General features: G+C 38.9%; 1 protein-coding gene across 1 annotated transcript in view; it reads left to right on the top strand.

Moving 5' to 3' along the window:
• The window catches only part of htra1a (HtrA serine peptidase 1a), a 28,627-nt gene extending 13,287 nt beyond the window's left edge, over positions 1-15,340 (top strand). Inside the window, exons 4-9 of the mRNA XM_067455614.1 lie at positions 10,788-10,982; positions 11,167-11,199; positions 12,794-12,908; positions 13,031-13,088; positions 13,318-13,413; positions 14,751-15,340. Of these exons, the coding sequence (XP_067311715.1) occupies positions 10,788-10,982; positions 11,167-11,199; positions 12,794-12,908; positions 13,031-13,088; positions 13,318-13,413; positions 14,751-14,919 (666 nt within the window). The 3' untranslated portion in view covers positions 14,920-15,340. The remainder of the gene's footprint in view (positions 1-10,787; positions 10,983-11,166; positions 11,200-12,793; positions 12,909-13,030; positions 13,089-13,317; positions 13,414-14,750) is intronic.
• The last annotated feature ends 229 nt before the right edge of the window (positions 15,341-15,569 follow it).

The raw sequence follows: 15,569 nt of genomic DNA, 5'->3' as shown, positions 1-15,569 counted from the left end.
GCAACGGTGCCTGTATACTACTGAGTACAACTAGACTCAGACAATGATGGAAAAACTCAAGAAGAAGAGACAACGTATAGAATGCAACAGGGCATTTCTGAATGGTGGATGTGGAGTTAACTATCTTCAAGTCATCGATTAGCATATTCTGTCATGATAATGTATAAATAGGAACTGTTGTAAAATGACTTCAGAGCCAAAGAATATAAGCATATGAACATAGAACAGGTATAGTTTAGTTTAATTACGGTTATGTTGTCATCTTGCTTTTTCTATTGCACTTGTGTTACGAGCTGTATTGTAATATTTGAGCAGACTTCTAAATGTGCTCTACTGCAACAACTCTTCCTCTTCTCTAAAGCAGTCCAACATGGCCTCACCACCTTTGATGTGTGTTCCCAGATGCAGGGATTATGTAAATTTGAGGGTTTGTGATGTCACCAACCCAGAAAGAAGCTTGTTGTAGTCTACACCTACCAGGCGTTTGTTGTAGTCCTTAAAAAGTGATTTATGTAAAAGAAAATCTCCCTTTGTTTTGAACTTTGAGCGTCATAACTTTACAAATGTTATTTATGCTTAAACAGCAGCATTACACTACCTAAAGTAAAAAAAGTTCAATCATAATAAAGGGCCTCTTTAATCAATGTCTTCCCTTCAGTAGCATCCTTTAGCTGTTTCTCCCATTTTAGTTTGACCAGAAGAAAGGGTAAATGAGGTTGAGGAAGATAAAGACAGGGGCGGAAATAAATGAATAAATGAGAGGGAGAGAGGGAGAGGGAGAGGGAGAGGGAGAGGGAGAGGGAGAGAGAGAGAGAGAGAGAGAGAGAGAGAGAGAGAGAGAGAGAGAGAGAGAGAGAGAGAGAGAGAGAGAGAGAGAGAGAGAGAGAGAGAGAGAGAGAGAGAGAGAGAGAGAGAGAGAGAGAGAGAGAGAGAGAGAGACCTCAGGATCAAATGTTGTACTCTTTTCATCAGGCATACAAGTGTTTTTTAAAACCCAGGCTTATCGGAAATACGCGACTGCCTACATTTTTGCAACACCCAAAATACCTCCAGGTTAGCCTGACAAGCCAGACCCACATCAAGATGTTTGGTCTGGAAACTCACCATTGACAGGGCTCAATCCGAGGGGCGAGATAAACAGTTGTCTTTCAAACTCCCTCTGCACGCGATAGGATAGCGTTACACCAACCAGAGCAACAAAGGTGAAGCAGAGCTTGTTGATAGATTAAACATTCACCGTATCCGGTCGGCTAAACTCCGAACACATCTTCCCTTTTTAAGAATGACTTCAGTGCCGTTCTTTGTTCTTTTCTCAGAGAAAAGCTGAACACCAAGATTTCCAGAGTCACGGTCAAAGCTGATTCGAAAGACCGCCGTTCGCCAGTTTCTGTGTTTACTAGAAGCACGCAAACGCAACTCGGCCGTCAACATTATGGCCCCGCCCATCGACTCTATACACAATGTGATTGGCCCGGCAAGAGTTTGGCGATTACAGTTTAGAAGGGTATTGAGAGTTGCTAGACGACACTCGCGGGCAGATTATATTTGCTGCCGCTAGGGTGCGTCTAGATTTCTAGGCTACCTCCAGGTATGTTTACCTGCACTTTTTGGGTGAAACGTCCACCGGAGGCGCTAAGTGGTAATATTTTTTCTCCATTCCCAGACTGAGCTCATGAAATGGCGTATGTATGACACGTCAATTCGTATGCCATTTTGGCGTGCTATCAAGACGCATAATCGCTTTTTAGCGTGTTTATCAACGGCGTTACATTCTATCCCCCTACACTGCCCCTACCTCTAAATCTACCCATCAAACACACACGCACACACAGCAGTTTACTGAACTGTTTTAATGGCCATTATACTCTCAGCAGGCACTTAGCATGTTTAGCCTACCACAGACCAAACATCTGTGTGGTTTGTGTACTGAGGTGGACAGATTGAACAGTTTTATCATGTCTTTTTACACAGGAAACCACCTAACTGTAGTTTACAAATGGATACCAAGGTTTTATTTTTGATCCTAATTGTTTATACAGAAAAGATTCCAGAATGAATACGTACTGTGATGTAGCAAATACGGCAGAGTCTGTTTTAGAATATAGTTACTATTAGTACAACATCAAAAACCAAGTCCAAATAAACTAAGAGGGTTTCATTAACAGAAAAAAACAGATAGACAAGCTAATGTTTGCTGGAATTAAAACGTGACTATATTTCAGCAATTACCGCATTCGCATAGCCCAGTAATATTTGGAAAGGACTTTTCATGTAACCAAAATAGGAACATTATTGACCCCATAAATACAGAATGCCCAACACAATCCTTATAAGGCGTCTTAGGCAAAATGTTCTATTACCCACAACCCCTGCTCACTCAGGTCAGTGCAGTGCACTATGCAGACTCGTGTAATATATGTCAACGTGGGCTGATAGACACCAGGCAGCATGTTTGGCTGACAATCCTAACCTCACAATCGCTCAGACTCTTAAACATATGTTCTCTGGAGAAATAAAGCACACACAAGCCCAGATTGCAAGTTTAATCTGATCCGGTGTTCCCAAAGAATGCATACTGCTCCAAGATCAGATTCCTGGACTACTTCTTATCCCGATCCCTGTAGTCAAAACAGATCCCATGGCAGTGCCTATAGTCTGAGATGTTTTATGTGGCTCTCTCTCAGCAGGGTGTTTCAGATGCTGCTGGATTGAATCAGTGGCTCTTTAACTGCCAGCTGCTAAAGAGTTTGCCCCAGTTTGAGGGAGTGATCTTAAATGACATCATGGCCATGTGTGTATGCATGAGCAACAGTGAGAGTTTAATAGAGACAGTTCAGACTTGTCTCTGATAGAAGACTTGTCTCTAACTAACAAGGCATTTGGAAAAATAAAAAGAGGATCAAAAAAGGGCATTGGCTTGAATTGCACAACAAGTAGAGTTCAATCTCTGGAAAAGGATCAGGCACTGAAAAAGACCCTAGGGAGAGTATTTGTGTGTGTGTGTGTGTGTGTGTGTGTGTGCGTGCGTGCGTGCGTGCGTGCGTGTGTGCGTGTGTGTGTGTGTTTGCGAGAACATGTGTGTGCCTGTATCCCTGTAAGCAATTACTGCAATTTCTTTACTTTTTTTGATGCATGTTGTTAGGTTTTAAGTAGGGCAGTACTGTCAAACTGTTTTTAGTTTTTTAATACTCTAGCTACAGACTGAGCCTATGATTAACATGTATGCTGGATGAAGAACTATAGGTCTGTCTGACTTAAAAAGAAAAATTAGTAAAATATTTTACAAACTATAAATTAATGCTTTAGTCCTACTAAAATCAAACTTTTAAAATGCATGTCAAGTATTTTGCTTTGTTTATCAAGGTATTTTTTAGTTCATGCATTCTCTTGAAAACAAATCTATCTTTAAAAAAATACAACTTTAAAAGCTGAATTTGAATAAACGGATTTTACTAATATAAATCAGGATACATATGATTTGTTGTATCGAGCCAAACAAACTGATGCATTTGAACGTTTGTATGAGGAAGAGAACAGAGAGTGTTTATTATTCCTCAGCCTGCTTGGCTATTGCAAGCCAAACAATGATTTATGTTTCTGTTATGCTACTCCAATATTTGTTGTAGTTGTAGTTAAAATTGTCAGATCCATCACTAGGTTACTACCCAACACTGCAAACTTCACATTCACTAACATATGCTTATGCCTTGACTTGATGAGGAAGAAATGAGCTTATATATCACACAACACTGTTTCGCTCATGCAGAAAATGGGCAGCACATGGATGAACTGAGAGGGGAGACTTTCAAGCAGATAATTTATTTTCTTCTAAATCTTTTGTCCTTCACATTGTCTTTCTTCCTTCTTCTCTCTCCCTTTTTTGCTGGCTGTATGTCTCTTGGGAAATCATTACTCAGACGGCAGAAGCCAGACTTCAGAAACAGAAAAGAGGGGAAAGTGTTTTCCCTCTCAGAGAGAGAAAATGTGGTTAGGGACTGAAAATGAATCCATATGTGTGTGAATATGTGGACACAAATTTAACCCGCATTCAAGTCGACGTTGTACGGATGAGGAGCTCTGGAAGGTCCAACCTCCACCAGTTGAACTTCCCATCAATCCTGTTCCTAAACTCAGAAGCTCCAGGAAAATGAATCATTTTCATGTCTCAGCCCATCACACATTAATTCAACTCATTTGTGAATCTCCCATGTCTTCCTTTCCATTCCTCTGCTCTAATCGTGAACCAAACCAAAGAGTAAGTTTACTGTTAAGCATATAAGAGCTTTATAGCTAATACATTGTTTGCGCACGCACACACAGTTTTCTTTGGATTATCGATTTTCCAGTGTCCTAAAATGCACTCCAGACTACTATAACGTGGCTGACTGCTGGTTGGGCCAAAATGAGTCATTTAATATTACAGGGTAAGATGTGAATCACACGTGGGAAAAGAGCAGTAGTTTTGGCCATTTGAGTGTGGAAACAAAAGTGGATGTATGCAAAGGCACATAGGGATATACATGATATAATCTACCATGTGGGGCAGCAACGTGAAAATAGAATGTCATTGAAACCCCTTAAACCCCCCTCCCCCCCAAACACGCTTTCAGAAACTCACAAGTCTGAACTCGTCTCAGGTTTGCAGTATACAGTATCATTCCTGGTCCAAGGGTGATTTTCCAGCTGCTCTGTGATTGAATACACCAGAACACATTAGAAGGAAGGAAAATCAAGTCAAAACTCTTAAATATTGCAATTGTTAAATGCAACGAGAGCAGCAAATGAAGCAAATAAGTCTTTAACTAATTTTTTTTCCTGAGAAAAGTCCTCTATTAAACGCATATCTGTATGTCGCTTCTAGAGTTTTAAATAAGATCTTCTTTTTTTGCATATAAGATACAGTCTTCATTTGTGTACATGAGACATTAAATACATTTTGCATGTCACCTGTCTTTTATCACATAATTCCAGCGCCAGTTGTAGTCTCATTATCTTGTATTGAGCTGTTAGTCAAACAGGCTTGTATGAATTCAGATATACCAATCATTTACATGACTTTAAAAAAATACTTGTTTTAATCTGAAATATTTAGTGTGCATGAAAATACATTTAATGTCACTGATGCTGTATCTCAAACCTGAGCAGTTTAAAAGTCAAAGTCAAGTCTGAGATTTCCAATTGATCAAATCAATTTGATTCAAACATTCCTCATCGTATTCTTCCAAGACCAAATTGAGTGAGTGAGTCAATGAGAGTGAAGCTATAAGCATTTATTTTATAGCTCTATACTCTTACTATATGTAAGTAATTGTCTTATATGTGCCTATTTTTTATTACTCATAGGGATTTTTTGGGGAAAAATCCCAAAGACAAAGACATATACTTAAATATAAGTGAGAACTCTATTAAGTCTACTGAGCTTTGATGGAGAAACCTCTGAGGTTTCCTCTGGGAAGAACCTTCAGTAGTTCACTCGCTGAAAATATATTGCAGCCACATCCTACACAAACCCACCAAATAGAGAATTCAGTGCTTGCAATTAAACCAGCGCTTATCTTCTAAAGTCACTCACATCGCAGTAATTATAGAGGCACGGCGTAGGACGAGGTGGCTACTGACGGGCACAAAGATGACAGAGCGGGACGTGATCTCAGTAACTCTGGTTCCTAGTCAGTTTTTACAGCCTTTGTTCAGAATGTGACTTACTGAAACTGATGTTTTAGGGCAGACACATTTTTAGTAGTGCATGTGAATGTCAACTTGTGGAAGCGCTTCACAACAACCTCCTAATAATAAGCTAAACCTTCGTCAGACTGTGAACCATATTGCACCTGCATAAGTGCTTGTTAAAGTGTTGCTGTAATGTTTTTTTTTTTTTTTTTTTTAAGATGTGGGCATTAGAAATACAGTTTGACTGAAATTAACATAAACAGAAATTAAAATCACCTCAAGAAGTAAAATATATCACTAAATTTGTATAGGTGAGGAAATTGATAATCATTCAATGTTTTTGTTCACATCCTATAAATGTTTGAGAGGTGTCCGTACCATTTACAGAAAATCAAGTGGTATTTGTTTTCATTGTTGTTTTTTTGTTCTCTGTGTGAGTGTGACATGAGTCTGGTAGCTATGTGTATATACTATATCTCTACAAAAAGTAGATAATTCTTGTTTTGCCTTTTTTTTCTTTTCTTTGCCATGTCTTCTATCTCTGTTTGGACACCCCTATCTGAGCCTTATCTTGAAGGTCTTATGGGGACGACAGAGTCTTCTTTCTCAAAGTTCTACTAGTGTTTCATTGGCATCGGGTGAGGGTAAGAATGTTTTTACATGTCCCAGATTGACTGGTATTTTCAGACTGCAGTATCATTAACAAAGACACCTGGGTAACTGGGTGCTTTTATGGGCCAGATGGATGCAGGTGTTTCTGCTGGTAAATGTTTATAAGGAACTGCTGACCTGTAGACTTACATAGCAGAGCTTTATTAGAGTTCATGGCCTGTTATGGTAACCTTACAACCTGCTGAAATGACCAACTTAACTGGTCACAATCATATGTTGTATGTCAGAGTATCTTGTCCATATAGACAAAATTGTATACTTGTCCTATATAAACTATTATACATGCATGATTTACACCAGTCCACCCGACGCTTGGCATTGTACTTGGGGATGTGGGGTTTGCATGCAGCTGCTCAGCCATGGAAATACATTCCATGAAGCTCTCGCCACACAGTTTTTGCGCTGATATTAATGCCAGTGGAAGTTTTGAAGTCTTCAGTTATGGATTCAGCAAAGTGATTTGGTGACTTCCTGGGTGTCTCACAATACTTTTTTCCATAGTGTATATAGGCCAATATAAGTACAATATATGTGTATAGAAGTAGTGTACATAATATATACAGTTAAATGGGCAATTTATGTATAATAATATTAACATTAATTACAATTATACAGAAAATCTTTTATATTTATATACAAAATATATACAAGCTTACACCAATCATCAGACATTACATTATGAGCACCTTCCTAATATTGTGTTGGTCCTCCAACCAAAACAGCCCTGACTTGTTGAGGCATGGACTCCATCCCTGAAGATGTGCTGTGGTACAGTACCTGCCACCAAGATACTAGAAGCAGATCCTTTAAGTCCTGTAATTCGCAAGGTGGGGCCTTCATGGATCAGACTTGTTTGTTCAGCACATCCCACAGATGTTTGATTGGATTGAGATCTGGGGAATTTAAAGACCAAGACAACTCGTTGTGCTCAAACCATTTCTGGACCATTTTTGCTATGTGGCAGGGTGCATCCTGCTGAAAAAGGCCACAGCCACCAGGGAATTCCATTTCCATGAAAGGGTGTACATGGTCTGCAACAATGCTTAGGTAGGTGGTATGTGTCAAAGTAACATCCACATAGATGTCAAGACCCAAGATTTCCCAGCAGAACATTGCCTAAAGGATTACACTGCCTCCACCAGCTTGCCTTTTTTACATAGTGCATACTGGTGCCATGTGTTCCCCAGGTAAGAGTTCCCACTATTGGTGTTTTTGCTATTTTTTATTTTTTATTCTTCCTTGGACCACTTTTGATACTGTAGATACTGACCACTGCAGACTGGGAACACCCCACAAGAGCTGCAGTTTTAGAGATGCTCTGACCCAGCCGTCTAGCCATCACAATTTGGCCCTTGTCAAACTTGCTCAAATCTATTTGGCCATTTTTCCTGCTTCTGGCACAACTATGAGGACAAAATGTTCACTTGCTGCCTAATATATCCCACCCACTAACAGGTGTCATGATGAAGAGATAATCAGTTTTATTCACTTCACAGGTCATAATGTTATGGCTGATTGGTATATGTATAACAAAGTAGAAGCCTTTTTTCTTTCACCATCTTTGATATTCTGCCAATGTATAATCACTGTTCTAATATACTTAATAGCCTATATTTTGAGTTTGGACATGAACACAGAATCATCTCTGTGGTGAGGAGAACGAGCGAAAAAATTAAGAGGGAAGCTTTCATGGTGGTTTTTCCATGTAGATGTTAAATGGAAACTATAATTTCACACAGAAACAAAATGGTTGTCTAACATGCCACATTGACACAAAATGGCTGGTAGCTTCACTGATATGTGGTGTGAGTTCTAATGTGACCTTTGTGTCTGAAGCATGATCTCATCTTTTTGCAATGGTAACCCAATAGAGCTCTAATGTTCTGACCAGGAGCATGGGCAGCGTTTGGCTGATCTTTGATTCCGGCACGCGCACACATTTGCACGGATATATTGCAGCTGTGAGATTCTTCATTAGGGCGGTATACTCACAATGTTGATTTAGATTGCGTTTTAATATAAACTGTCCAATAAATAATTATAAACTACATTTAAGATATAATTAAAATAGTATTTTAAATATAATTTATACTTATGCTTGCTTGAAAAGGACGTTAAGAGTATATGGTCCTGAGTTAACGTTTCAAGAACACAGAATCATATTCTCGTGACATTAATTTATGCATTGCTGTGCATAATTTTGGCCCCTAGGATAGGAAGGAGGGAGTGATGGATTTCTTTGTCTGGTTTGCCAGTCCTCATCATCTTTATTCTCTTCTATTTTTAAAACCCCGGTAGCGCAGGTCGAGTTCGCTGAGAGTTCACCCTGTGTTAAATGCTCAGGATCAGTTTACTGCTCTGGACTTACAGTTTTCTTTCTCTCCATCAGGTAGATACAGCCTGAGTAGAAACTGTGCAGTAAAATGTCAGCCATTTTGTTTCTTTCAGAAGTTGTTCTCATTTTCATAAATATTTTGTTATTGTTAATGGTGTCAGTTCAGCGATACCCAAAAAGATTCTTTGCATGTTTTAGGGTAGGATATAGCGGTAATATTGGAAAATATCTTCCTGTAATATTTAAATCAGGCCTTGAGCCACGGCCACACTAGACTTTGAGCATGCAATATTTCTTTGCACTGCAAAGTTTGTGATAAGATGTCACTCTCTGAATGTATTTTTTTTTATTTATAAACATTAATTCCATATATAAAAATAGCACTATACGAATTAAAAAAATACAATCTACTTGACTTAACAGCAGAAATACTGTTCTTTTAATTAAAGGGTTAGTTTAACCAAAAATGAAATTAATGACTCACGCTAATGTCATTCTTCACCCGTAAGACCTCCGTTCATGTTCGGAACACAGTTGAAGACAGAGTCCCAGAGCATAATGCAGTCTATGCACACATTACTGTCCATGTCAAAAAAGCTAATAAAAACATCATCAAAGTAGTCCATATGTGACATCAGTTGGTTGATTAGAATCTCTTGAAGCAGCGAAAATACATTTTGGTCCAAAAATATCAAAAACTACGACTTTACCCCCCATTGGCTTCTCTTCCGTGTTCCTCAAATAAAGAGTCAAACGGTCATGAATCAGTGAATCGATCGCCAATGTCACTTGATTTCAGCAGTTTGACACGTGATCCAAACTGCTGAAATCACATGACATTGACGAATCTGAGCCATTGATCGATTCACTGATTCATGACCGTTTGACTCTAGTTTTTGATATTTTTGTACCAAAATGTATTTTCGATGCTTCAAGAGATTCTAAACAACCAACTGATGTCACATATGCACTACTTTGATGATGTTTTTATTAGCTTTCTGGACATGGACAGTAAAGTGGGCATTGACTGAATATGCTCTGGGACTAAAATATAAAATATCTTAAACTGTGTTTCGAAGATTAACCGAGGTCTTACGGGTAAGGAACGACATTAAGGGTGAGTAAATAAATTTCATAAATTTCATTTTTTAGTGAACTTACCTTTAAGCCAAGAGGTTATGTCGTGACATATGGATCTTATACTGGTCACATGTCATCACGTGATGCAAATGATCAGCTCAGAGTTCACCAAACTTGAATTTTGGAATGCAGCAAAATGCGAACCTTTTTGCATGAGCTTGTGTTTTCGGTCTGATGCATTCGCATGTGTTTGACTGGAAGTCAATGGAACGAAAAGTGCAGTGTGACCTCCCCATGAGCTAAGACAGACATTACACGACTTCTAATCAATCTAATACTGAACATTTCCCTCATTAACCCTTCAGTGATGCTTTTTTAGTAAAGACATCTCACATCGCTAACGCAAGCTCAGTGTGTCTGTTATCTACTCTCTGACTCTATTTTTACTGTCAGTAAACAAACTAGACACCAGTGCAATGACTAAACATGCATATTCTGTTGTCACGATGATCGTCCTAATCAAGCCCCTGTGTTGGGAGGAGAGATTCCGTGAATGATTCCCCACAGGAAGGGCAAAACGCCATTCTGATTTGTCCTGTCCTGTCCTAAGTGCCTATTTTCCATGATGTCATAAAGTTGCCTAGCGATAAGGTTTCAGAGGTCTGAATTTCAAATCCAAACTCCTGTTTAGCAGACACTTGATAGTGGACGCACAGAGGTGTTAGAATAGGACTGTTTGTATACCAGTTTTGGGCAGTTCAGGAAATTGAAGGGTAGAATTATGGAACGCCCATACGACAATTTATCCCATGACTGACTTTGCAGTGTCATAAAGCTGCTAGAATGTCAAAAACAGCTGCGTTGTGTGGCCACTATAGAATATCAATTAAAGTTCTTTTATAAACTTTTTCAGGCTTTAAGACTGTGAAAGTTTGGACTATTCCTGTCTTATAGGCAGATACTGAAATAAAAGCTGCATTTCCAACGTAACAGTTTTTTTTCTCTCTCTCTCTCTCTTTCTGACCAACAGAGTAAGCTTCCGGTGCTTCTGCTCGGCCGATCGGCTGACCTCAGACCAGGAGAATTCGTGGTTGCCATCGGCAGCCCATTTTCCCTCCAGAATACGGTTACCACAGGGATAGTAAGCACCACGCAGAGAGGCGGGAAAGAGTTGGGTCTACGAAACTCAGATATGGATTACATTCAGACTGATGCCATCATTAATGTGAGTGAATCATTGCGCTCTTTCTAACTGCAAATTTTTATTTTTATTATTTGAAGTCATTTATTACTTATTTTATTATTTTTCTGACTGTCTCTCCATCTGATGGTCTTACCATGAGGCACACACATTATATGCACGCATATAACCCGAGCATGTCCTAACACATGAAATGTCTCTTTTACAGTATGGTAACTCAGGAGGACCATTAGTCAATCTGGTGAGCATTTCCTCATTCCAAAAAATGTCCAATAATATCCCATATGAACATGAATATACACTATATATTTGCACAGAGCATGACTGTGTGGTAATAATCAGGACCTATTTTCATGAATGTGTCTGGTGTTACAGTAATGGTACCTCAGTGAGACCCAGTATATATCATATTAAATATGTATAATATCCGGTATTTTTAAATTACAAATTATTAGTCATTATTACGTTTTCATGTAATCTTAGATTTAAATAGATTTGCAGCTAGATTTGAATTACTGAAAATCATTTTTAATAGTTGTGGTTAAAATAACAATACTGTTTTGAGTTAAAATTATCACAAATTATTTTATTTTAGTATCTTATGTAAGTATCTAATATAATATGAGTGGCATGTTTTTGATTGGTTTCCAGGGGCAAGTTTTTTAAACTTAAAGGAGTACTTCAGCGCTGGGAAGATGACTCTGTATTTAAACTGGATCATTATTGTAGTAGAACTGTAAAATTATTTTTTAATTTGCTGCTTTCTAGACTGAGAAAACACAATTTATTTTTGTCTCATGGGGATGAAAGACTACAATTCCCAGACTGCTTCGCTGCCCTATGAGGCCACTCGCAAAGCCACCGCTACTAGATTACTGAATCACTTTCACTTTCCTACCGCGACCGTGTTCATTTTCATAAAATCAGTTTAGTTAGAGAACAGACACTACAATTATAAACTGAACCTGTCTGTTCAATATGTGATTTAGCCGCTTAGGGAGTCTCACAGCCCACAAAACGCTGCAGGAGTCAGATATATTGACAGCCATGATGAGTTCGTGATGAGAGCTGAGGTAAACGCGTCCGCGGCATAGATTCACAGCGCATGTTCAGTCTGGCGCGTTTTCAGTTAATGCCTTTGAAAGCTAAACTTTCATAGGAATTAGTTTGAGAAGTAGAAAGACTTAATTTGCTCTGCTGACCACCGTTTCCATGAATGCCTGAGGCTGCAGCTGCGAGCTGAGTGCTGTGAGTGCGATCTTCCATCCCCCATGCGCGAGTTGAAAACATGCGGAAACAGCTCCCTCTGCTGGCTGTAGTCTTTAGCCTCTGGCCAACAATTCCTCCGATGGCGCAAATTGACGATATTTGCGTCATGGGAGGAATTTTTCCAGAAATAAAATGCATAAATATCTTGTCTCAGGGGGATGAGGGGGGAAGCACAATCATTCAAATATACTCCAGGGTTTCTACTAATACAAAGCCATATGCTAATCGCTGAAGTAACCCTTTAAAGGGATAGTTCACACCCAAAAAAAAAAAGTTGTTCCAAACTTGCATGAATTTCTTTATGCTGCTAAACACAAAATAAGATATTTTGAAGAATATGGGGAACTAATTCAGTTGATGGATCCCATTAACTTTTTTCCCCCTTAATATGGAAGTCAAAGGTTACCGATATTTGTTCTGCAGAAAAAAAGAAATTCATACAGGTTTGGAACAACTTGAGGGTGAATAAATGACGACAGAATTGTAGTTTTTGGGTGAACTATTCCTTTAAAATGTGTCAACAGCAGGATAATCATGCACACATCGGATCATTCTTTTTCCTATAGGATGGTGAAGTGATTGGGATCAACACACTAAAGGTGACGGCCGGGATCTCCTTCGCTATCCCGTCAGACAAGATACGGCAGTTTCTTGCTGAGTCATATGACAGACTGGCCAGAGGTGCGACACAGGACATGCATATCCAGAACTGATACATGTCATAGAGAAGCTGTGTGTTCTGTTCTTTGCTGTCTTTTAGTATAGCCCTGCTAAATTAGTTTGTTCATCTGGCTGTTTTACAGGTCGAGGAGTGACCAAGAAAAGATACATTGGTGTTCGTATGATGACCCTCACTCCTGCGTGAGTACATAACCACGGCTGTGCATCAAATTAACGAATACCTACATTAATAAGGTTATTGTCATGACCTTATGGAAGATTTTACATGATTATGTAATCCTGTGAGATCTCCGTTTTTATACTTAGTGTGATTTAGTACCATATTGTGCGTAGGGACAGAAAATATTTCACCTCTTTGTTTCTTTGATGGCAACAGATCAGATGTAAATCTGTTAATTCCCTCTCACAGACTGTCCAAAGAGCTGAAAGGTCGACTGCAAGACTTCCCTGACGTCACATCAGGAGCCTATGTGATTGAGGTCATCTCCAAAACCCCAGCTGCAGCGTGAGTCACCTAAACTCGAAGTTCCATAATGCCAAGCAGGTCAAGAGCGCAGGTCAACTCGTTTGGCAGCACTCGTTTTCTGTTTTTACTGGCCACATGCTCTCTGCCGTCATGCTTGAAGGGATATTGTATTTGGCTCCATTTGTCTCCACATGTTTTAAATTAATGTTAGAGCCCCATCAAAACACATGAAAACCTGATGATGTTCATCATTTCAGCCCAACATGTTTATTGACTCACAAAAACCTCTTCTGTTTTTAAACCTTTATGTGCGTAAAGAGCGAGAGAGGCATCCTGAATTAATATAAATAAAAGGGATAGTTCACCTAAAAATGAAAACTTAGTTGCGATTGTTCCAAACTTGTATGACTTTATTTATTTTTCGTGGAACACCAAGCAAGTTATGTTTCATCCACATTGACTTTAATTGTATGGACAAGGGGAAAAAGGGGGAAAAATAATGGAACAACTTGAGGGGGAATAAATGCTGACAATTATTTCCATATGAACAATCCCTTTAAATATGACTAAAAACTTCCAGTTAGTCACCCAACTTGTGACTCAGGGCCTGTCACTGCCACATCATATCCTTAAGCATTTTTAGTGCATCTTGTCTTCAATACATCCCTGTTAAAAAAAACAAAAGCAAACACACACTCAAAGGCAAATATATGGTTTGCAGGTTCATGTGATGAAATTCTTTGTGCATGAAACACTGTTTTGATATAATTCCACAACCACAGTCAAAATCCACTGCCCACCACATCCTGATCCAGGTCATTTTTAGTTTTCCCGAAAGCTTGGACATGTTAAGAACAAGCTCAGATGGCACCCAGACACATAAACAACTGCTTCTTTCCTTTCTGTGCGACATCACTACGGTTATGATTCACAATTGGATAACAGATGATCACCAAATGTCACACTTGCAGTCCAACAAACAGGAAGTACTTGTGAAGTCTAGTATATAACCTGGGTGGTTACCCACGTGAATACAATCTCGGTGTTAGTTTGACCTAACATAGACGTAGGAGTATCTGAAATATGGTTTAAAAGCCATTTGAAGTGATAAGATCTGAATAGAGCCATTACGCTTTTAATGTGGATGTTTTGTTCTACAACAACTGTAAAAATACATTACGTACAGCCTTCAGCGTTGATATTGGAAGCTATTTTGGAGTAATTCTGGGAAATCCAGCAATATTTGTACTGGGGAGGTTTCAGTCTTTGTGATGTAAATTATCTTAAGATGAAGGAACCTACATCAAAATAAATTTTCTAGCCCTATTGTCCTCCTTCTCAAATGTGTATTCCCTCTTTTCTTGTCTCTTCTGCAGAGGTGGACTTAAGGAACACGACGTTATTATTTCCGTCAATGGTCAGCGCATCACTTCGGCAACGGATGTGAGCGTGGCCATCAGAAAGGACACCAGTTTACGCACAGTGGTTCGACGTGGCAACGAGGATGTCATCCTCACAATCATTCCCATGGAGATTGACCCTTGAGCTGGTGCTCAATAACTCCACCAATAAACTCACCGGGTGTGTCCTCTGCCCCGCCCCCACGAGGGACGTCTGGCCAATTGTCCGTGCTATTAAAATGACAGGCAGGGTGAAAGCTCAGCCTCAGATTTTAGACTGTATAGAGCACATTGATAGACTCACATTTATTAATGTTTTTTTTGTTGTTGTTCTTTTTTTCCCTCTTTTCATAATGAATGATTTAGAGGATGCTACTACAGTTTGTTGTTCAACATTAGTCATTGGATAGGATTAGATTTTCCAGAATATACATTTTCTCTTCCACTACCCAACAATTTAGTGCACAGCAACTTGAGTTTTTCCAAACTTTTTTGGAATTTCTAACATTTTTTGTAATATAAATTGAAATGTTTGTTGTTGAAAAGATTAAAAACTTTTGATATTGCGCTTTTCTAGAGCAAAAATGTTTTAAATGTTTTTTAATAAAAGTTTCCCTTGATATGGAAGACTACAATTGCACCTGAAAAAAAAAAAAAAAATACATGGTGGTGTATTAACAAAACATTGATGACAATTACTGGTGGTACTTTTGACCTCAACATCTCAATATTAGATTCTGTTAAAGTCCATACATTACACTCAGAAAGAATGGTACAAAAGCTGCCTGGACAGGA

This window comes from Pseudorasbora parva, chromosome 10 (genome assembly GCF_024679245.1).
Source record: "Pseudorasbora parva isolate DD20220531a chromosome 10, ASM2467924v1, whole genome shotgun sequence".
Taxonomy (NCBI): domain Eukaryota; kingdom Metazoa; phylum Chordata; class Actinopteri; order Cypriniformes; family Gobionidae; genus Pseudorasbora; species Pseudorasbora parva.
This window is presented reverse-complemented; position numbering and strand designations above follow the sequence as displayed.